General features: G+C 40.7%; 1 protein-coding gene across 4 annotated transcripts in view; it reads right to left on the reverse strand.

Moving 5' to 3' along the window:
* Ninl (ninein like) overlaps positions 1-24,833 on the reverse strand; it is a 139,842-nt gene that overhangs the window by 71,968 nt on the left and 43,041 nt on the right. For all 4 annotated transcript variants that reach the window (XM_042666513.1, XM_042666516.1, XM_042666514.1 and 1 more), the window contains exons 2-5: positions 24,554-24,672; positions 10,034-10,236; positions 5,136-5,232; positions 1,782-1,957 (exon numbers count right to left, since the gene is read on the reverse strand). In XM_042666513.1, coding sequence (XP_042522447.1) covers positions 1,782-1,957; positions 5,136-5,232; positions 10,034-10,216 — 456 coding nt within the window. In that variant the 5' untranslated portion in view covers positions 10,217-10,236; positions 24,554-24,672. The remainder of the gene's footprint in view (positions 1-1,781; positions 1,958-5,135; positions 5,233-10,033; positions 10,237-24,553; positions 24,673-24,833) is intronic.

Consider the following 24,833-nt stretch of genomic DNA (forward strand, 5'->3'; position numbering starts at 1 on the left):
TCTGGAGTGCCTTCAAAGCTGGCATTAAATATCTAGGGCCAGAATTCAAGCTGGCAATACTCTATCCTATTTTCCACATGCATTCAACTCAACTGGCAATTCCAATCCCTGTGTCCATATTTTGAGGGTCAAAGGTGACATAGTACAGTGGCACAATGGAGGTGAAGCATCATGCGCCCAGGGGAAGACAGACCCACTCAGCTCTCTGCATCTGAGGCCCAAAGTTAGTAAGAGAATTAAAAAAAGGAGGCCCTGGATTTGTTGGCGTTGCTTAGATACAGCAGGCCCCAAAAGAACATTCTTCCTCTTTGGCTCACCAAATGTTCAAAATGTATTGAACACTTTAGATCTTGAAGATCTCACTAAAGATAACTTCCTAATATGGCCCCATCTGTCAGAAATTCCCATCACTGACATTAACCACTAAGAACTTTTCTTTTTGTCAGTCCTGGGGCCTGAACTCTGGGTCTGGGTGCTGTAGCTCAGCTCTTCAGCTCAAGGCTAGCCCTCTACCAGTTGTCATAGCACCACTTCTGGCTTTTTCTGCTTATGTGGTACTAAGGATCGAACCCAGGGCCTCATGCATGCAAGGCAAGCACTCTCTCACTGAGCCACCTTCCCAGCCCATCACTAAGAACTTTCGAGAATCCTTTACAGGTCTAATGAGTCTATGAATACCTCAAAAGCTGTAGGCCTGTATCATGGATATATTTCTTTACAGGAAGCATGCGAAAGTATGGCAACTGGACCCCAGACATCAATAGTGAATGGCCCAAGGCAGGCAGGAGAATGTATCAATTCTTAAGGCTCCAAGGAGGAATCTAGCTCAAATCTGCCAGGTTCAAAGTATACGAACCTTGGTATATTTTGAGGCAGGTGGAACCATAGATTTGATTTTTTTTGTTGTTGTTGTTTTTTTTTTTTGGTCCGGTTGTGGGGCCTGAACTCTGGGCCTGGGCACTGTCCCTCAGCTCTTCAGCTCAAGGCTAGTGCTCTACCACTTGAGCCATAGCACCACTTCTGGCTTTTTTCTTTTTGCTTATGTGGTGCTAAGGAATCGAACCCAGGGCCTCAGGCATACAAGGCAATCACTCTACCACTGAGCCACCTTCCCAGCCCAAACCATAGATTTGATACAACCACTTTCCGAACCTTGAGGGCTGCATCAAAAACATTTTTCCTCTTGCATCCCTTAGCATATTAACATTTCTCTTGCAAAGCCATAAAAATTGGCTTCTTGGCATATGCATGGAAGTAGGAAGGGTGAGCAAATGTAGTCATTGTAGCCAATGTACATTATGTAAAAAATGAACTATGGAACTCAAGAGTAGAAATGGGAGGAGGAAAATGGGGGAGAACAATAGAAAGGGTGACACTGCCCAAGAAGCACTGTACTCTCAACTTGACTTAAGAAACTGTAACTCCTTTATACAACTACTTAATAATAATAAATAAACAGCCAAAAAAAATTGGCTTCTTGCAATGAAAGGAAACATCTTGGTAGTGAGGAAGAAAAGAAACAAAGGATCTAAGCATAAATTCTCCACTGCTCCAAGTCCGAAGAAGAGTGTCGGTGGTCAGGATTAGACAATCAAACATAGGATAATTTTAAATGAAATACCATTCACATTGTGAACCCAGGCCAGCAACTTAAGATGCCTGGAAAATTGGTCAACCTTCCCACATCCTCTGTGATTGTGGCAAATGATGGACAGTGTTAAATTCAAACATTATTTCTCCAATATTGGGCAACCTGGGATAGGATGTGATGGCTGACTTACCTCCACACTTTCCAGAGATGCAGAACGCCGGAGCTGCTGCTTCTGGCTGGCTTTGGCTTGCTGTTCTGCTCCAGAATATTTGGCTTCAGTGACAGAGTCCCATAGCTCAGGTTGGCTCCGACGACCATACCACTTAGAGCCATTCACATACTTTGGTGGGACAGCACAAGAGGCAGCTAAGAAGAGATCAGGAGATACGGGTATAGAAGAGAGCCCATGAAGTGGGCCCTGTATGTTAACAAGACACCCTAAGAAGCTATAGACCAGACAGTGTGACTTACAGATGCACTGTTGTGTACACAGAAATGTAAATGGTTAATAGTGGCTGTTCTATTGTCTGGGTGAAACAGAGGCAGGGCAGGTAGAAGTAGCCTTTTCACTAAACTCCAGGTACTGTTTGCAATTTTTCAAGCAAAGTTTGTTTCGTTTATGAAATGAAAGACTACTATACAATGTACCTTTTATGTAAAAGAAATAAACCTTCTAAAAAGCCAAGATTACATAGCTCCAGAGACCTGATGATTCTTCTCACAACTATATGCCTTAGGTAAGACTTTATTCAAATAGGGCTGAAGAAATAGACATCTGCTTCTCCACAATCCTGTGGCAGGTATGAGGGGCTAGGACAGAAGCAAGCAATTATGTTTGTCTCTACATTTCTTTGTCTTTCTTTCTGTTTTTCTTTCTTCCTTTCTTTCTTTCTTGTCAGTCATGGGGCTTGAACTCTGGGATAGGACACTGTCCCTGCACTCTTCAGCTCAAGGTGAGAGCTCTACCACTTGAGCCACAGCAGCTCACAGTGGTTGGTGATAGGAGAGAAAGTGTCCTTTTCACTTCTTTATATCCTGAGAAGGTACCCTGAGGTAACAAAGGAAGACGGAATCCCTGCCACATATAGTAGGATGCATGGTATAGACAATTAGGTAAATGGAACTCAAGGGTGTTCACAACCCTTAGACTACTGCAGGGAGCTGGGATAAACGCCATTACAAGATGGCACCCACTTCCTTTCAGCTTAGAGGTAAACAACTCCACATTAGGCAGTGCTTGGCGGGACTGCGGGTCCTTAGCTTTGCGCATGCGCCACCATCGTAAATCCTGAGCCAATCCCGTGGCACCTGGTGACGGCAAAAGGCGGACAGCCAATCCTGAAGCGACCCGTGTTCCAAACCCTATATAAGCGGCTGTATTTCCTTGCTCGCTCTCTTGCGCTCAAGCTCTCCCTTCAACTAAAAGGCTCTCCAATAAAGTGTGATCTGAGAAGACTCCTGGTGTGGTGGTCGTTCTTCCTCGCTGGCCGAGAAGGCGTTCGCCGCAGACTACCAAACTTGCTATATCATGGCTTTCATGCTAGCTGCCTATGGTCCCATCCTGGAGGTCAGCCAAGCACCTACATACCTGGAGATGGCGCAAAAGCCTGTTTCTGTTTCCCAGCCTGGATTTCCTTCTAGCCACTGGCCCGTCTTCGGCATCCCTCTTGCCCATAATTAGGCCCCACACTGATATCAAATTATGGTATTACTCTACCATACTCACTGTCAGTCAGCCAGCACTTCCCTTAGAATAATAGCTGCCTGAAAATACATCTGTTCTTTTCATAATACACCCTAATGCTCTTATCAAAGCAATGGAGGGAAAACCTCTCTTTATAAAATAAATGTTACTTGGAGAAGAGTGTCATGACAACAATGAACGGGCAGCTTTTCAGTCCCCACATAATCAGAGGGTCAGTCCTGTGGCGTGGGAAGCACCATAAGTCATCTGGGCTCAGAGTCATTCACTACGTCCCAATCAGTCCCTCATCTCATCCTTCAAGGGCATCTGAGGAATGAGACCCCAAAATATCTCAGAGAAGTCTTCATGGTTGGCACACTTTTTGACCAAAATCCTGCACAATTATATGCCTTCTCTGTGTGTACTTACTACTGGAAAAGTACCCCAAAAGCAAATACATTTAGCTACATGTTCAATAGTAGCCTTCAACAAAAGGAGGGAAGATGATAAAGGAATAGAGATACTCTTTACAACCCTGGGCATACAGTCACCTCTGAAGAATACAAAGCTCATTTTTCTGGTCACAGTGAAGGTAGGGGAGACAAGCAAAAATTTTGGAAATCCAGAAGAAGATGATGTGACTAGAGCCCAGAAGACAAGCAGCACCTAAGGACAGAGTAAGTCAGAGTCCTACACATCAGTACAGAGAGGCAAGAAACAGAATGAGGCACAATGAACAAGAGTTAGACATTGCTGGGCGCCAGTGGCTCATGCCTGTAATCCTAGCTACTCAGGAGGCTGAGATCTGAGGATCATGGTTCAAAGCCAGCCTAGGCAGGAAAGTCAGTGAGACTCTTATCTCCAATAAACCACTAGAAAACCGGAAGTGGCTCTGTGGCTCAGTCGGTACAGCGCTCACCTTGAGCTGAAGAGCTGAGGGATAGTGCCCAAGCAGAGTTCAAGCCCCACGACCAACAACAACAACAACAAAAAAGAGTTAGACATGAGACATGTAGGGTGGGCAAGTAAGATGAGCAGGATTGGGCGGGGGCAGGCGGGGGGAGAGGGGGACACTGAGCCAAATTCAGCCTTACAGGGTGCAAGTGGCACTGACTGACTCTCCATGAGTATCTGTGGCCACAGGCTCTCAAGCATACGGTCAACCCTTGGAGAAGTGAACAGGCATTTGGAAATGGACAGAAGGAGGAGCTCCTAGCACTAACCTGAGCTCAGCCAAATCATAGGATCATTTAGTTGAGAAAATCTCTTGGATTCTAAAAATAAGGGAGGGGTTAACAAGCTTGACAAGAAACGTACTCACTACCTTACGTATGTAACTATAACCCCTCTGTACATCACCTTGACAATAAATTAATTTTTTTAAAAAAAGAAAGAAAAGAAAAAGCGGCCAGGTACCAGTAGTTCACACCTGTAATCCTAACTACTCAAGAGGTTGAGATCAGTTCAATGCCATCGTGAGCAGGAAAGTCTGTGAGACTCTCATCTCCAGTTAACATAAAAAAGCCAGAAGTAAAGCTGTGGCTCAAGTGTAGAGCACTAGCATTGAGTAAAAAAGCAATATCAGAGGCCAGGGTTGGCTGCACATCAGTAGCACTGACTTCCTCTTAGCTGAGTGCTCCCTCTTCCACACTGGTCTTGTCACCAGCCTTCTGTGGCAGGCAATACAGGCCACTTTGTGACCCTGAGTACAAAGAAGGAAACAAAGGGAGAAAAATCTAAGTCTACAGAGCTTGGTAGTGATGGCAATAAGGTTAGAATTTACTTTCCAGAATGGCTAGGTTATTCTGAAAGGCAACAAGTAAGTAAAAACCTAAAGTTGATAAGAGAAAATCTTCTTACCTGATTCCAAAGAACTGCTTCCTTCATCTGAGGAGCTAACACCAGCATTTGAAGACAACACAGCCACAAAACCTTCCTTAAATTCCTCAAAGTTAACCTGTATGAAATGGAGTAAAGAAAGGACAGGGGCACTTTCAAAAGATCTACATTTAATATGATTGCTTGTGGATTTTTTTCTCAAACAGCAACATCCGTTGCCTTTTAAATTAAGAACATTCAAATATCTACAGAAGATTACTTATAATAGAAGAATATAATAAAAAAAAAAAAAAAAGGTAAAAGTGAACCATCATCCCACTACCAAATAAGCACTGCTAACAACTTTGAAAAGGCAAATCAGTCACATGCGCTTATAATCACATGTGCTACTTGGAGAGATTCCCTAAAGTAAGGAGCTTGAGACCCGCCTACGTGGGTTTTTTAAATTTATTTATTTTTATTTTTGTCAGTCGTGGGCTTGAACTCTGGGCCTGGGTGCTGTCCCTCTGCTCTTCAGCTCAAGACGAGCACTCTACCACTTGAGCCACAGCACCACTTCCAGTTTTCTGGTGGATTATTGGGAGATTAGAGTCTCACAGACTTTCCTGCCCAGGCTGGCTGAGTAGCTACGACTACAGGCTTGAGCCACCAATGCCTGGCTCAAATTTTATTTTTAAAAATATAAAAATTTAAGGGGAGGGAAGGGAAAGAAAAAGGAGGAGAAAAAAGGGTACGGATAAAGGGAAAAGAAGAAGTTAGGAGGGAGAGAGATACATAATACAAAGAAATTTGATAACCATTAAACCAGAGCAAATACCATGGTATCACTACCCCATCAAGAAATAAAAACCCTCTTGCCTGGGGTGAGGGTATTAGTAGAAGGGGAGAGAGCAAATGGAGAGGATGAATATGGTCAAAATACTTTATGTACACGTTTGAAAATGGAATGATAAAGCTATTTGAGACTGGTATGGGGAGGAAGAAGGCAGATGAAGGAGAGTATGAGTCAAATCAAGGTACACTGTATGTATATGTGGACATGTCAAAAATGAGATCCCCTTGTGATAATAATCAATGCTAATATAGAATATTAAGAGCCAGGCACTGGTGGTTCATGCCTGTAATTCTAGCTACTCAGAAGATGAACTCTGAGGATCAAAGCCAGCCCAGGCAGCAAAGTCCCTGAGACTCTTATCTACAATTAACCAGCAAACAGCCAGAAGTGGAGCTATAACTCATGTGGTAGAGTGCTAGCCTTGAGCAGAAAGACCCAAGAACAGCACACATAACACACCCACACCACTTCCATCCTCCTGCACCCTACACAAACTCAAAAGGGGAGAAGAAGGGAGGGGAGGGGTGGAGAGGGGAAGGGAATGCAAGGGTCCTACCAGTATGCACAAGGCCCTTCCAACCTTCTCAATAAATCTCCACTTACTCTGACTTACAATGATAACTTCCTCGCTTTCATGCATCTCTAAAATATGGTTTAGTTTTTGCCCTTTATAATTAGAATTACATTGAACCACATGTAAACTTTCTTTCATATTTGTTTCAGTGACTCAATACTTCTTCATTATTCACCTAAGTTTCTGTGATAGATATAATTACTAATTTTCTCTGCTATATAGTGTTTTGCTCTATTACTTTGCAATAATCAATTCATCATCCTGATAAATATTTCCAATGCTTCTTACATTTGCTTACTAAGAACAAAACTTCTGGGCTGGGAATGTAGCTTAGTGGTAGAGTGCTTGCCTAGCATGCATGAAGCCATGGGTTCAATTCCTCAGTACCACATATACAGAAAAAGCCAGAAGTGGCACTGTGGCTCAAGTGGTAGAGTGCTAGCCTTGAGCAAAAGAAGCTCAAGGACAGTGCCTAGGCTCTGAGTTCAGGCTCCAGGACTGGCAAAAAAAAAAAAAAAAAAGAACAAAACTTCTTTGAACATTGTTGTACATATGATCTTTGTGTTTCTTCATGTTATATGCCTAAGAATGGACATCCTGGGTCACAGAATGTGATAAACTGAACCTTTACTATCAATTTTTTTACTTAAAGTCAATTTTCTCTTATAATAAAAAGCCACCTAGGCTTTCTTTTGGTTAGTACTTACACAATGTAGCTCTTTATGAAGTTCTTCATTTCAACTTTCTATGCTTTTATGTTTCAGATTGTGTGTCATAAACTGAATTAAAATTTTTCCTAATATGATATTTTGTGTCATTTAACTGAAATATTTAGTCTATATACATTTAGTGTAACTACTGATATATTTGGATGTAAGTCTACTATTTTACTTAGTGATTGAAATTTGAACTGTTGTAGAATTTTTTTCTTTTCTGTTCCTTCCCCTCTTTGGATTTACTGGTTGTATTTTAGGACTCCATTTTTCTCTTCATTAACTTAGAAGCTTTGTAGTCTATTTCCATCCTCTTTCTGTTTATTCTAAAAATCATGACGTATCTTTAACTGACCAAAGCAACATATGTCCTTTTCTGTGACATTACATAGCCTGTCATGTTTTACCTCCATTTACTACACTCTTGACTTCCATGCCTGTTATCATATATTTTAATCCTTTGTAGTTTCCTCACAGAATTTTTTTTTGGGGGGGTCTGGTCGTGGGGCCTGAACTCTGGGCCTGGGCACTGACCCTCAGCTCTTCAGCTCAAGGCTAGCGCTCTACCTCTTGAGCCACAGCACCACTTCCAACCCAGGGCCTCAGGCATGCAAGGCAAGCACTCTTACCACTGAGCCACCTTCCCAGCCCCTCCTCACAGAATGTTTGTGTAGTTAATGTTCATTTAAAATTATCCATATATTTATAACTCTCTCTCTGTTGTGCTGAGGTTTCAACCCAAGGTTTAAATCTAGGAAGATGTTGTAATGCTTGAGCCACACCTCCAGTTATGTTTTTCAATTTTTGTTTTGCACTGCATTTGAGACTTTTCGTGTGGGCTAATTTTCCAACTATTTAAAGACATATATTAGAGGTTCATTTTTCTTTCATATATTGGTGCTAAACTCTTTTATTTAGTCTGGGATGTCTCAGAATCAACTATAACTTTTTATTAGGATAATTTATAACATAATAATTTATAACTTATTTATGACTAATACTAATTTACAACTTATAAATTATGATCTTATAATAGTAATGCCTTTTTGTTGTTAGTGCCAGTATTGGGGCTTAAACTCAAAGCCTTGTGCTCTTGCTTGTTTTTTTTATTCAAGGCTCTCATCACTTGAGCCACACATCTACTTCTGGTTTTTTATTGGTTAATTTAAGATAGGAGTCTCTTCAATTTGTCTGGTCAGGCTGACTTCAAACTTCAATCTTCAGATCTCAGTCTCCAAGTAGTAGGATTACAAACATGATCCACTGGCACTCAGCTTATTTATTCTTCTAAGAGAAGAGAAATGACTCTGCTATACATTTAAACAATCATACATATCTATGAAATGAGAACAAAATACAACAAGAAGAACAAGATACAACAATGTGAATGTGTCATAGGAAGATAATATTGAGTAGAAAAAGCCAAAAAAGACTATTACTGAGTAAGTATTGTATCTTTTGTTATTTACATAAGGTTCAGAAACAGGCAAAACAGACCTATAAGGTCAGTGTCAGAAGGGTGAGTGGTCAATCTCAGTTGAGTAGGGGACCAAACAGGGATATGAGGAAGAATACAGGGTGATTATACAGGTGTGATCACACTGGAGCACTGACTACAGTCTTTATGCTGTCACCAATGCCACACAGAAAAATAAATAAATAAATAAATGTAAAGGTCATTAGGCCACAATACACCAGCAGGTGTTAGGTTTAGGGTTAGGGGCAGAACATGACTCCAAAATTTTGCAAAGAAATTGAAAGAGTAACTCTGTCATTGGGGAAGGGCTGCTTTCCAGTGTCTAGTTTATGAAAGTAGATATAGTCTATGATCCAGACTACCACTTTTGAATTTTCCCTCAAATGTTCTATCTGGCCCAGTTGAAATTAGTAGCACCTTAGATATGGTATCCTTCGTTCCTGCAAGAGTAGTTTTGCACTTGTTTTTTCCAATGCTTGCTGAATTTCAAGCTGTAAAAATGTTCTAAGATAATCTATCATCAAGGTATTTTCAAGTTATCTCTGAATGACTTACCAGCATATGCACTATTCTTAGATCCAATCCAGTGTGTTTGTAACCAGGCTACCCACTCCTATAAAACCAAACCTTTACCCTACCCTATCCCAGCAACAAGCCACTAAAACATCTTTCTGTTTGTTTTAGTGCAAATTCATGAAAGTTACTACATTGCAAAAAAAAAAAAAAACAAGAAAAGAAAGTAATCTTTAAAAAAAAAAACAAAAAGCATTCTATACAGGGTTAGGAGAAATGGAGGGAGGGTGACATGGCAACATTAGTCAAGATACATTATCTTCATAAACAGATATGTTGAAACTTCTTTGTTCAACCACCTATTTTGAAAAATACTCAAAAAAAATTAAAAAGTCCTTCTACCATACAGGATTCCCACAGAAGGAAACACCATTGCATTTGCTAATAACATTCCCTTGACAAGTGTCTTTTTTCAGCCGAAGTTTGCAAGTACCATGAGAACCAACTCTCTCTTCTTCATACAAAGAATCCATACCAGCTGGGAGCCTATGACTCACACCTGTAATCCTAGCTACTCAGGAGGCTGAGATCTGAGGGTCACAGGTCAAAGCCAGACCAGGAAGGAAAGTTCATGAGACTCTTATCTCCAATTAACCACCAGAAAACTGGAAGTGGTGCTGTGGCTCAAGTGGTAGAGTGCTCTCCTTGAGCTGAAGAGGCTCAGGGACAGTACCCAGCCCAGAGTTCAAGCCCCACAACCGACAAAAAACAACCACCACCACAACAACAAAAAGAATCCACACCCACCCTGGCAAAGTGGTCATCTCCAAGAAGAGTCTGCAGGAGGGCCGGCAGCTGCTCTTCTAGGTGAAGCTTATGGCAGAGTTGGGTCAGCTCCTCCCGGTCCAGAAAGCCTGTGCCAGTGCTGTCACAGCTGCAGTAGACTTCCCTGAGCCGTGAGACATAGTGATTCTCTTCTTCGTCATCCATCCCATAGCAGGCTGGTAGTGCTGGAGAGAAAAGAAAACTTCTAAGACATGTTTCTTGCCACCCACTCTTACCACCACCTGCCTACTCTTCAGAAAAAAGAAAATCAGGGAGCTGATATATGAGAAGAGACATTAAAAGCCCTCTCAGGGTGAAGTGCAGCTGGAGAAATCAGTTCTATTTTGTAGAAGAGGCCAGAACAGGTAACAGTGACCCAAGATAAAACAGCTGGTCATAAGGCAATCAATAGGCAAAAATTTCTGTTACACATTTTTTTTAAGCTAGTAGTCCCAGCTACTTAGGAAGCTGAATCAGGAAGGTAGCTTGCACCCAAGAGTTTGAGGTCACCCTGGGCCACACAGTAAGATCCTGTTTCAAAAAGAAAAAGGGGGGAAAAGGAAAGGAAAAGATAAAAGATAAGTACAGAAAGACTAAAACCACTCAAATTTCTTAAAAAAGCCATTATGGAAGGGATGACATTGATCAAGATGTGTCATACTTAAACCTTTGTGCAACTTAACAAAATAAAATTTAAAAAATGCTTCCATAGCTTGTAAAAAAAAGTCAAGTGAAAGAGGCCCTGAGTTAAACTCTGAGGTAGAAGGAAAGGGGCAAGGATAGACAGAGGGAGATGGAGAGGGGGAGAAAAGGAAAGTAGAAAGGGAGAGGTATGGAAGTGCATACTGTAATCTCAACTATAGGAAGATCACAAGCTCAAGACCAACTTGGCAATTGACTGAGACCCATCTCAAAATAAAAGAAATAAAAAGGAAGTAAGGGGCAGGTAGAAGCTCATGCATGTACAAGGCCCTGAATTTAATCTTCCAATCCTCAAAACACTAACATAAATTTATAGTAATTTTTAAATACAGCCGACACCAATGGCTCATGTCTATAATCCTAGCTACTCAGGAGGTTGAGATCTGAGGGTCACAGTTTGAAGCCAACCCAGGCAGAAAAGCTCCCATGAGACTCTTATCTCCAATTAACCATCCAAAAACCAGAAGTGGTATGGCTCAACTGGCAGAGCACTAACCTTGAGCACAAAGAGGCTCAGGGCCAGGCCCTCAGTGCAAGCCCTACAATAGGGGGTTGGGGAGAGGAGAGAGGGAAGGAAAGAAGGAAGGAAGGAAGGAAGGAAGGAAGGAAGGAAGGAAGGAAGGAAGGAAGGAAGGAAGGAAGGAAGGAAGGAAGGAAGGGAGGAAAATGTCAATAAATACCAAAGAGGGCAGGACATGATTAACTTAAAAGTGCTCAAACTAAAAAAAGTACAACCAGTAAATATCTCTGGAGGATATTGTGTCTATGTATCAAAGAATCTTAAATATTCTTTTTTTTCCGTTTACTTATTTATTGATAAATAATTGAACATATATGGTATGTGATACAAAAAAATATACATTGTAGAATTCATGTTAACTTTCATATCAGTTTAAATATCATTTCTTTGTGATAAAAACATGTAAAGTCATCTACTATTTTGAAATTAATATTACTATTAACTATATCACTAGCTATATTTCAATCACATTTACCCTTTATTCGTCACTCCCATTTTGCTTCTGCCAGTTACTTTTAGATTCCAGTGTGTGTGTGTGTGTGTGTGTGTGTGTGTGTGTGTGTGTGTGTGTGTGTGTGTGTGTGTGTGTGTGTGTGTGTGTGTGTGTGTGTGTGTTAAGGGTACTGGTGCTGACCCTGAGCTTTTTTGTTCAAAGCTGATGTTCTGCTACTTGCTCAACAACTCTACTTCCATCATGTAATTTTTTTCTAAAGGTCTAGAATCTGAATATGAGAAATAACATGTAATCAATCTTTCTCAGTCTGGCTTATTTCCCTTAAAGTGCTGATCTTCTGATTCCATTCGTTTTGGAAATGGCAACTTCATTCTTCTTCATGGTTGAATAGTGCTCCTTTGTAAAACTATTTTTTTTGCCCATTCAGACAAACAGGCACCTAAGCTGATTCCTGTAGCTAGGCTCTTTATTAGGAACAGTGCTACAATGTGCAGGGTGTGCAGGGGTCTGTGTGTATGCTTACTTACATTCTTTAGCTATACACAAAGCAGGCTAGATGGTAGTTTTTTTTTCTTTTTCTTTTTTGCCAGTTCTGGGCTTGAACTCAGGGCCTGGGTACTGTCCCTAATCTTCTTTTGCTCAAAGCTAGACATCACCACTTGAACTACTTCTGGTTTTTTCTGTTTATATGGTTTAAATATTCTTTTTTAAGTAAAATATTAAGTTTAAATATTCTTTTTTTGGGGAGGGGGGTCCAGTTGTGGGGCCTGAACTCTGGGCCTGAGTACTGTCCCTCAGTTCTTCAGCTCAAGGCTAACGCTCTACCACTTGAGCCACAGTGCCACTTCCGGCTTTTTTTCTTTTTGCTTATGTGGTGCTGAGGAATCGAACCCAGGGCCTCAGGCATGCAAGGCAAGTGCTCTACCACTGAGCCAACTTCCCAGCCCTAAGTTTAAATATTCTTATCTGACCTATTTGTCCCACTTACATGACATACTTGTAATAATTCCTTACATTAAAAAAAACAGAGACACAAAGATATGAGTTCACCAGAGTATTTTTTACATAAGGACAGAAAAGAAAATAACCTAAAGTACAAGTCAAAAGAATTGCTTGCTAAATTCTACGGTATTTAAATGACAGAATGTTACACCATCTCTAAAATTATATTTCCAAAACATACTAGCATAGAAAGTATAGTTAGTAACTATCAGAGCAGGATAAAATCCGTCCATCATAATAACAGTGACTTATCAGTCACTTTTCAGTCATTTTATATATAATAATTCAGTTAGGCCTGATAACAATTCTGTCAAAAATCTTCTACAACTTTTGGGAGAAAATATATTCAAAAAAGGAAAATGATAAGAGTTTCCAATTAGGATATATTTATATTTCCTATTATGCACAGTTTTTATTTCTCAAAAAGTAGACAAGTAGAACACTTAACACTAGAAAAAGTGTTGTTAAAACATGAAAAACACCGTCCTAAAAAACATTCAGAGGAACTATTAAAAAAAAGCAATATTTGGCCATTCTAAATCATAAAAATGGTAATTCCATATGGTCCAGCCTACGATACAAGCACAAGAAGGGTCCCTACAATAAAGTTAGACAAGCTTATATAAGCAAATAAGTTACGAACACATAACAATGAAGCAATAGCTATTACTAGTAGGCATAGCACAACAATTGCCAAGTTACTACAGATGCAATTCTAATATGCAGATGGTGTTTATCTGCTCTCACCCAAAAGGGAAGGGAGTTCTGAGTCAGAACTGTAGGAAGGGGCTGGGAAGTTGGCTCACTGCTAGAGCACTTGCCTTGCATGCATGAGGCCCTGGGTTCGATTCCTCAGCACCACATAAGCAGAAAAAAAAAAAGCTGGAAGTGGTGCTGTGGCTCAAGTGGTAGAACGCTAGCCTTGAGCTGAAGAGCTAAGGGACAGGGCCCTGGCCCAGAGTTCAGGCCCCATGACTGGACCGAAAAAAAAAAAAAGAAGAAGAAGAAGAACTGTAGGAAGGACTGAAAGAGAAATCAGCATGCCCAACATCTCACTCAGAAAAGCAGCCTAACAAACTGGGCACAGTGACTCAATGACTGTAATTCTAGCTACGCAAGAAGCAGAGATTGACAGGATTATGGTTCAGAGTTGGCTTGGTCAAAAAGTTCATTTCATAAGACCTCATCTCAACCAAAATCTGGGTATGGGCATACATGCTTGTTACCCCAGCTACGTAGTCAGTATAATAAAGAAGACTGTAGTTCAGGCCAGTACAGGCATAGCACAATATACTACCTGAAAAATAACTAAAGCAAAAAGAGCTGGGGACAGGGCTCAAGTGGTCAGAGCAGCTCCTAGCAAACACAAAGGTCAGTTAAAAAAAAAAAAACCCAGTAGCACCAGAAGAAAAGAAAAATAACCAGTGACATAAAAATTAACATTAAACAAAATTCTCATTGTGATCAATGTGATCATAAGCAGATAATGAAGCATCCTTCTGATATCTTAACACCTGTTGGTAAATTATAAAAATCAGCCAGCATCCTATAGAGAAGGAATTGATTTGTAATCTCAATAGGTACACATATGGTAATGCTCAACGACATTATATAATACCCCTGCATGCCAAAGAGTGTACAACCACACCGGCATTGAAAAATCTTTCACACCAGATTTTAAAAAGTTGCCAAATGATATGTTCAGTGTTCTGTGAAAATAACGCGCATCTATGTAGGTTACATATGCACACATGCATGACTGACTATGCATCCCAAAGACTTTAAAAGAGTCTCAAAATCTGCACACGGGCTGGGAAGGTGATTCAGTGGTAGAGTGCTTGCCTTGCATGCATGAGGCCTTGGGTTCGACTCCTCAGCACCACAAATGCAGAAAAAGCCAGAAATGGTGCTGTGGCTCAAGTGGTAGAGTGTTAGCCTTCAGCTGAAGAGCTGAGGGACCCTGCTCAGGCTCTGAGTTCAAGCCCCAAGACTGACAAAAAATAAATCTGCATCCAAGACTATAGTTTCCCCTGGGATGTGGGTTTGGGGATAGAGGGACAGGTTTTGTAGGGCTTTCCCCCTTCTAATTATTAATTACAACTAAAGATAAAATAGGAAAAAAATTAGAGGAAATTTAGAAACAGTTTTGTTAATTCATAGAGACATGGGATAGGAATGAGGCTATAATTACTGGAGGAAATGTAGTGCAGTCTGTGCCAGAGGAGAGGTAGTGTGATGAGCTCCACTGGGTACATTCCTCTTGTCACTCTACACCTACACCTCATTCTTTGCCATTTAGATACAGAAATTTTGTCACTTGTTTTCCTTATGTGTAATCTCCTATGAGTTCACTTAGGGCTTATCAAAAATTAGCATGTGCAGATTTCAGCAGTTTTCTGTAGTCCAGAAAGAAAAGAAGGAAAGTCCTTGTTACAGCAGGTTAAAGCATCCAACTCAGGAAGGGAGACATTTGATAGGTTTGAGGCCAGGTACAGGGGCTCAAGCCTGATCCCAGCTACTTGGGGGAATGAGATTAGCCAGAACAGCCAGAGACTCTATTTCACTCAATGGCTGAGTGTTGTGGCATCCATCTGTCATCCTCAGTAACACTGCTAAGAACTACTAGAAGAACTGCAGCTCACTCTGTCCCAGACATAAAGTGAGACCCTATCTGAAAACAACCAACACAAAAAAGCACTTAGACATGACTCAAGTGGTACAGTGTCAATTTTGCAAGCATGAAGCCCCGAGTTCAATCCCCAGTACCACCAAAACAAAACAGAACAAAACAAAAAAGCAGGCAAAGGACTTGGATATACATTTCTCCAAAGAAGTTATACAAATCATCAAGAAACATGAAAAAGTACACAATTCTACTCATACAAAAGTTATAAATAAACAACTCAATGAGGAACCACCTCGTATCCACAGGATTTAGGATAACCATTAAAAAAAAAGAAAAAGAAAGAAAAGACAGAAACAAATGTAGAGGAAGATGTGGAAAAATTGGAACCCTTGTATATTATGAGGGGGAATGTAAAATGATACAGCTATCAAAAACATTACAGAACACCTTTTTTTTTTTTTTTTTGAGAATTACCATATAAGCTAGAAAGGGTATATGCCCAAAGAATCAAAAACAAGGTACGGAAGAGATATTTGTACTCTTACATTCACTGCAGAATTAGTTCCAAATATCCAAGAGGTAAAGGCAATCACAGTGTCCAATAGATGACTGAGAAAGAAAATGTGGCACATCCATGCAATGAAATATTAATTAGCCTTAAACTGGAAGGAATTCTAACACAAGACAGACTGAACCAGGAGTATATTACTACTAGTAAAATCACCCATCATAAAAGAACAAATACTCTATGATTCTATGAAATTCTAAGGGATGTCCAGAATAGTCAAAAATCTCACATGTGGGGGGCAGGGGGAGGCTGGGAAGGGATGGAAAGGGGAAACAAAGGAGGAGGCTACAATGCTTGATAAAAAATGTACTCATTATCTTGCTCATCTAATTGTAACCCCTCTGTACAGTATTTTCACAATAAAAAATAAATAAAAATAAAAAAGATTAAGAGCAATAAAAATTTCATAGTATTTTAGAAAGAAAACAAATCTCACATATACACACATATACACATGTATTATTAGTGATTACTAGAGGGTATAAGAGGGGAAAAATGAGAAGACATTGTAGAGTTTCAGTTTTTCAAGACAAAAGAAGTTCCGATATGGAATCAGTCTAATTTACCATCAAGGGGTACATAAACACACACACATACATACATACACAACTGAGTAATGAAAAAGAAGACAACCTTGTCGTTTTCAACAGCATAGATGAACCTGCACGACACAATGTTAAGTAAAATAATCAAGGCACACATACAATCTGACTTCCCTGTGGAATCTACATGAGTCAGTCTCACAAGCAGAGAGCAAAATATTTGAATATAGAGGGGCGCCGGTGGCTCATGCTTGTAATCCTAGCTAACTCAGCAAGCTGAGATTTGAGAATCATGGTTCAAAGCCAACCCAGACAGGAAAAGTCCATGAGACTCTTACCTCTAATTAACCACCAGAAAACCAGAAGTGGCACTGTGGCTCAAGTGGTAGAGTGCTTGCCTTGAGCTGAAGAGCTCAGGGACAGCACCCACTTACATATGGATGTATTTGTAACAGCACTGACTAAGATCTTGGAAAAGCCCTTGATTTTTAACCCAGAAAATAGCATCCATTACAAAGCCAAACTTAACAAAAGAATGGAAATGCAACTGTTATCAACCTTTTGGTTCTGTGGTTACAATACCTCCTCCTTACAGTTCAAATAGTAAAAATGCATTCTGACTACTAACTTAGAAACACATCATGAAAGAACAAAATGCTCTTAACAGGGATGAACATATCTGATTTTTTTAAAAAGCCCAAAGATTATGAAAACAAGAGCAAAGGCATTATTACACAGAAATGTGGACATAAATACCAGGATAAACAACTAAGAGAGTTAAAAAGTGGTTGCCTCTATGCTTGCCTAGCATGATCAAGATCCTAGGTTCAATTCTCTGTAACATACAGTCACACATACAGTGGTTGCCTCTATGGAGTGGGACAGGGTAGACATGCAGAGAAAGGAGGATTGTCATCATCACTATACACTTTGTAAAATGAATTTATTATTGTTATAAAAGTGATATACAGAGGGATTATAATTACATGAGTGAGGTAATGAGTACATTTCCTTTCATACAGTGTCTTCTGTTCCCTCATTCTCTCCCAGTCCCTCCCTACTATCTCTACCCAAGAAATAGTTGTATAGTTCACTTTCAGCAGTGTCCAGTGAACCCTACTGCTTTTTCACTTTTTTACCCTTTTCCCCACACCCCGCAAGTTCTGTACCCTTCCCCCAACCCTCCTGAAACTATACATTTGAATATACCATACATAAAAAAGACAGAATCATCAAAAAGTAAAAAATTAAAAATTATTTAAAAAGAGGAAAGAAGGAAAAGAGAGGTCTTAGGCCAGGAAGGTGGCTCATTGGCAGAGTGCTTGCCTTGCATGTATGAAGCCCTGGGTTCAATTCCTCAACAACACATAAGCAGAAAAAGCCAGAAGTGGCCCTGTGGCTTTGAGCTGAAGAGCTGAGGGACAGCGCCCAGACCCAGAGTTCAGGCCCCACAACGGATGAAAAGAAAAAAAAAAAAAGAGAAAAGAAAAAAAAGAGAAGAAAAGAAAAGAAGAGCTGGGAAGGTCGCTCAGTGGTAGAGCGATTGCCTTGCATGCATGAGGCCCTGGGTTCCATTCCTCAGCACCACATAAGCAAAAAGAAAAAAGCCGGAAGTGGCGCTGTGGCTCAAGTAGTAGAGTGCTAGCCTTGAGCTGAAGAGCTGAGGGACAGCGCCCAGGCCCAGAGTTCAGGCCCCATGACCGGACCCAAAAAAAAAAAAAAAAGAAAAGAAAAGAAGGGTCTCTTGCTTCCATACCCTGGAGTTCATTTCAGTCTGTATATTATTTTGTATAAATATGAAGGGGCACTTAGGCACTGTGCCTTTGTGTTTCTCTCGTAAAAAGAGTATCCTCTTTTGGTCTAACTGTATGTGAGTATCTAGAATCCTGTATAGTTTGTCATATTCCAGTGCATTTTATATCTGACTTCCACATGTCAGAGAGAACATGTACTATTTGTCTCTCTGAGCTTGGCTTACCTTACTTAAAATGATTTGTTCTAGTTCCATCCATTTCCCTGAAAATGACATTATTTTATTCTTTCTAATGGCTGTATAAAATTCTGTTGTATATAGATGGCACATTTTTTGGATCCACTCATCTATTGTGAGGCATCTGGGATGTTTCCATATCTTGGCTATAGTGAATAGTGTGGCAATGACCATGGATGTGCAGGTGTCTTTATCATATAATCAGGGTTGATGCCCAGGAGTGCACTATACACTTTTTTAAACTGTTATTTTTAACCCATCTGTGTATGTTACTTAGAGAAACTAAAAACTGATTTCAGTCCAAAAAATGGTTGGATCATTTGTATATAAGTCATGTAAGAGCTCTTAGAAGATGTGGAAGTTGATTATATGCCAGTCTTTCCCACACACACAAATTTAAAAGTAATATAGGCTAATATAAAGCAAATGCTATATTTAATGGAACTGAGCACTCAATATATACACTGGAATAGACACCAGGTGGTAACACACCCTCTGTTAGATGATGGGGATGTGGTTGCAGGAGTACGACCAAACAAGGTGGCCTTGGGCTGTTGCAAGTAGAGAGAATTGTGGAGGATGACCTTACACATAGTCGGCAATGTGTCTGCATCTTTGTAGTTCAGGAAAGATTTGGGTATCTTAACACACTGTCTCCTTTATGGCCTACAGTGACATTTTACAGGGACTCAGCCCCTACCACCACAATGATGATGTCCCACAGTGTAGCAACTACCCCTGTTGGGAAATTCTCCCCAGGTCAAGCTTACTTGGGATTTCATAAACAAGACATGACCTGACCTGAGGTACTATAGACCAGTTCACACTCAGGTGAGCTCTCCCAGGTCTAAACTACTTGCAATATCAACAGAGAGCTAAACATATATTGATGTTCAGACTAAGAGTAAAGTATAGGGAGGGGCAGGATATGGCATTTGCATTTAGTCCTCTAAGTGGAATGGAGCCCATGATTACTAAGCTCTGGGAACAGTTTTTGCTCAATTTTCTTCCACCTTAAGAAACTAAGCACTGTGGAGTTTTTCTACAGTAGAGGCACACTTTTGTTTCTGCCTAAGACATTCTGAGAAGTATCACTCCAATACAGTTGAACAACTCCACAAAGATAGCAGGTCTGTTCTACATCGTGTGAAAACATTTTTTAAAAGATACATTTTTCCCACAAAATAAGTTATACCAAAATAAGTTTTCAATTATTCTTAACTCCCAGCTTCCTCTGGGTAAAGAATCCTTTAATACCATAGACTTAGTGAGCAGTTCTGGGCATTTCCAGCAAAACAGTCATGGTCCTAAGTCATCTACTTATAGCTGGTCAACTAAGGGTGCCAGGCAGGCCCCCAATCCAGAGTACTAATGTGGTTTGATCCCTAGACGCTAGGATTCTGGGTCTGGGAAGGAAATGGAACACAGTCACAGCAAATGCTCATGAGCTAGGGATCTGAAGGCTGTCATATAGCTATTGGATCAAACTTTCCCAGTGATATTTTGAATCTGATTAAATGTGAACAGTGCTTTGCAATGTCTAGTGGGTACTTAATAAATGTCACCAAAATGTACATGAAAATGGATGAGGCCATAAGTCAATTCTCTGAAAGGAATGCTGACATCCCTGTCTGAGGCTCTCATCTCCCTGGAAACCTGGCTATGTGCATGCCAATGACACTAGCTAGAATAGTGGTAAAGAGGCCAGGATACAGACACATTCCTAAATCAATGGACAGAGGCCCTGGATCATATGCCAGTGTTTCACAGTGCTAGAATCTTCTGACTCATGTAAACTTAGCTCCAGACCAGTTATGTCTCCTGCAATTAAGCTTCTGGAATTGTGGTAATGGTAGATTGCTTAGTGAGATGGTTACAGAGAATGCAATAACAGAACATAAAAACCACTAGTTACCCATATTCCTTTCCGGAAAGCTAATACCAGTAATACCACATGATCTATTCCCAGAAGGGCCTAATTGTCCCTCCCTCTCATCTCCTAAATAAGCAGTCGAAGTCACCGCATATGAACCTCTCTGGATTTTTCTGTTTAAGATTTCACAAGCCAGGTGCCGGTGGCTCACACCTGTAATCCTAGCTACTCAGGAGGCTCAGATCTGAGGATCATGGTTCAAAGCCAGCCCAGACAGGAAACTCCCTGAGACTCTTATCTCCAATTAACCACCAGAAAATCAGAAGTGGTGCTGTGGGTCAAGTGGTAGAGCGCTAGCCTTGAGCTGAAGAGCTCAGGGACAGCGCCCAGGCCCAAGCCCCATGACCAAAAAAAAAAAAAAAAAAAAAAAGATTTCACAAGGCCTCTGCATGAGGGGAACATAGCCATCCCCTATCATCCTGCCACAGATCCACGAGAAAGAGAAAAAACACAGGGAGAGCCTTTCCTGAATTCTCAGGTTGGACCTGGGGTGGTTTTGCTGAGAATATTCATCTAGTACTGCCTCCTAACAACCCTGCTAGTTCCTAGGGTAGCTGCTGGGTCTGCTCAGGAGCTAAAGTGCAGATCTCACAATAAAGTGTCTTGCTATACATAATAATCAGTACTTACCTGGACAGCTAAAGGCTCTTCAGCTTCTTTATCAAAACCAATTTCTGAATACTCCTCAGGATTTATACCTACATATAAGATGTTTCCTGAAAACCTGGCAGAACTCAGCAGCTAAATGCAAGTCTGGGGTAATATTTCAGATAAAGAGGAATGCTTGGTTTCTCAGTTTGTTTTGGGTTTTGTATGTGTGTGTGTGTGTGTGTGTGTTTAAGTTGAAGTGAGTAGAGTCTCAATAGTTGCAATTCAATAACACATAATTTAAAATGTAAACTTAACACGACTACCAGGTGAATACAAATTCTGTTTTCATCCAGGAAAGGAAAATCTATCTCTGAACAAACTGATCCAACCCAGAGACAGATGTCCTTGGCCTTCACTCGGGACAATGCAGCCCTCTGGAGGCAGAAGAAGCACAGTGTTGGTTGCACTTAATTTATGCAGTAATGAGGGAATTTAATCTGTGTTCCCTGAGAATCTGCTGAGTATCAAGGATAGTGAAGAGAAGCTGGTCTTCAAGAAGTAGGCTAGTTGTGAACTTTGTCTGGGGACCCAGATACCCCTCAAATAGGAAACAATTCCAAACAGCACCTGCTCACCCAGAATGAGTCTAGCGTAGCCATTCTACAGAGGTTCATTCTTTATCTGGGAAGATGTTACAACTTGGATAAAATGTTGAAACCAATCCTTGGGTTCCATTTACGCAGACCTTGGCACCACTCGGTGGCTTTGTACCCAGTAACCAACCTTCATACCTCAGCATTTCTGAGCAATCAGCAAAAACTTTTGCATGAATTGCTTTCACAGTTCTTTCTTATTTTTCAACATGCATTTTTAATTCACACAGGCCCCAAATATCTCAGTAATTAAAGTTTGAAAACTACCTTTCCCATTCCCTCAAAACAGAACCCTAACTTTGAGGATGCTAAGCAAGCAATCTACCACAGAGCTATACCCTCACCTATGAAAGCTATTTTTGTAATTATGCGAGTTTCAACAACAAGCTGATACCCCACTTAACTGTTGCTATTATAATAATCTCTTTTCTTTCAAAATTCATATTGATATAAAAAAACTCTAAAGATACTAAGCTTAAAAACTATCCTGGGGCTGGGATTGTGGCTCAGTGGTAGAGTGCTTGCCTTGCATGTGTGAAGCTCTGGGTTCCCTTCCTCAGTACCACATACACAGAAAAAAGCTGGGCGTGATGCTGTGGCTCAAGTGGTAGAGAGCGAGCCTTGAGCAAAAGAAGCTCAGGGACAGTGCCTAGGGCCAGAGTTCAAGCCCCAGGACTAGCAAGGAAAAGAAAGCAAGAAAGTAAGAAAGCAAGAAAGCAAGGAAGAAAGAAAGAAAGACAGAGAGAGAGAAAAAAAGAAGGAAGGAAGGAAGGAAGGAAGGAAGGAAGGAAGGAAGGAAGGAAGGAGGGAGGGAGGGAGGGAGGGAGGGAGGGAGGGAGGGAGGGAGGAAAGAAGGAAGGAAGGAAGGAAGGGAAATAAATTAATTATCCTGGAAGCCAGGCGCCGGTGGCTCATGCCTGTAATCCTAGCTACTCAGGAGGCTGAGATCTGAGGATCGAGTTTTAAAGCCAGCCAGGGCAGTAAAGTCCGTGAGGCTCTTATCTCCAATTAACCAAACCAAAAGAAAACCAACTGAAGAGCTGAGGGATAGCACCTAAGCCCTGAGTTCAAGCCCCATGACCAACCAAAAAACAACAACAACAAAAAAGTGTCGCTATGGCTAAAGTGGCAGAGTGCTAGCCTTGAGCTGCAGAGCTGAAAGACAGTGCCCAGGCCCAGAGTTCAAGCCCCACGAACAACAACAACAACAAAAAAACTATCCTGGAAATTTTACATATCTTGGATCTCTTAAAGATATCTTAACCTATATAATGGCAGATTCTGCTGTCAGAGTCCACATTTTAACTTGGGATTTACTACTTTCTAGCTCTGTGACTTTGGGCAATTTACTTCACTTATCTGAGCCTCAATCTCTACCTCTGAACAATTTCATCAGAACATTATGAGCATTAAAGGAGATATTGGTAAATGCAAACATGTTAGATGCCAACCAAGGCCAATGCCTGGCATATGGTGAGGGTTGAATAAATTTCAGCATGCCCACTGTTGCCCAGGCAGACTTTTTATCAATCACTGACAAGCTACATGGACATGTATAATTTAACAGATAAACATAGCCTTGGAGCTGGTGGCTCACACCTATAATCCTAGCTACTCAGGAAGCTGAGATTTGAGGTTCATGATTCAAAGCCAGCCCAGGCAGTAAAGTCTGTTAGACTCTTAGCTCCAATTTATCACCAAAAAAGCCGGAAGTAGATCTGTAGCTCAAGTGGTAAAGTGCTAGCCTTGAACACAAAAGCTTAGCCTCAGTGTCCAGGCCCTGAGTTCAAGCCCCAGGACAGGCAAAAAAAAAGATAAATAAATACAGATAAACCTGTATATTGTTAAACTATCTATATCTATATAGATATAATAGATTTTTATAACCACATATACTTGTATTTCTACTAAGACAAAAAAATCTGTAGTTGTGTAGTACAAAATACTTGAACAGTCAATTCTATACACAAGTTATTTATACATAGTTGTGTACATATAAGATGAACTCTCTTTGCTGGCATGATGGCACATGCCTATAATCCCAGCACTTGGGAGAATGAGGCAAGAACACTAAAAGTCCAAAGCTAGCATAGGCTACATTATAAGAACCTTCTACAAAACAAAACAAAATGAGCTCTCTCTCTCTCTCTCTCTCTCTCTCTCTCTCTCTCTCTCTATATATATATATATATATATATATATATATATCATTCCTAGGGCTTGAACTCAGGGCCTGGACACTGTCCCTGTGCCTCTCTATGCTCAAGGCTAGCATCCTACCACCTGAGCCCCTGCACCACTTCTGGCTTTTTCTGTTTATGATGTACTGTGGAATCAAACCCACATTCCCAGCCTCATATATTATAAATATGGAAAACTTTACACTTCCTGTCAACTAAGAGGAAAGTTTTCTATATCAACTTCTAACTTAAATTCAATTACAAAATTCTACTGGAAAGAAAGCTATAGTTTCTCATTTTACTGGAAATAGCCAATAACAACATAGAAGAAATAATAGAACTGAAAGGAACAATTTTTGCAGGCACCAATGCAGGGATGGATAGTCAGGATCATGAACATGTGACCAGGAACAAGGGAGGAGTAATGTCTTGAAAATGATGGTGCAAGCAGCTCTGGGCATCAGCAGCTCCACCAAAGTAACCATGGAGCAATTAGGATCAATTATCTAAAAATTCTGGAGTCAAAATGGACATTCATAAAAGGAGAAGGTAGAGATCTTTCTAGAGTGAGACATTGACAAGCCATCAACGCCCACTCATACTCCTCTGCCAAATTACAGATGTGAGGACAGGAGCCCCCGCCCCTGATTATCTAGATGGTACCAGGCGAGAAGCGGGGAGCCTGACCTCCACGACACAGTTGGTGTGGTGAATTGGTGAGGGAGTGGAGCAGACACTTGCCTTGCTTTCAGTCTTCCTGGGCTGCAGCAGTTTCCCTCAGAGGCATCACGCAGGCGATATTAAAGGACAGATTCCTGTCCTCTTTTGTGAAGGAGGACTTCTTTCAGGCCACTGAATGTCTGTGAATAACAGAAATTTCAGTCACTACAAACAACAAAGATTACACAATTTGAAAAAGAATTTGAAAAATTCACAAAGACAGCTGCAGTCCTCAAGAGTAAAAACCTTTGATTCCTGAGTGGAAAAATTAGAATTCAATGTTACCACTACATAATACGAA

Source organism: Dipodomys spectabilis, unplaced genomic scaffold (genome assembly GCF_019054845.1).
Source record: "Dipodomys spectabilis isolate Male_0828 unplaced genomic scaffold, ASM1905484v1 ptg000365l, whole genome shotgun sequence".
NCBI classification, from domain to species: domain Eukaryota; kingdom Metazoa; phylum Chordata; class Mammalia; order Rodentia; family Heteromyidae; genus Dipodomys; species Dipodomys spectabilis.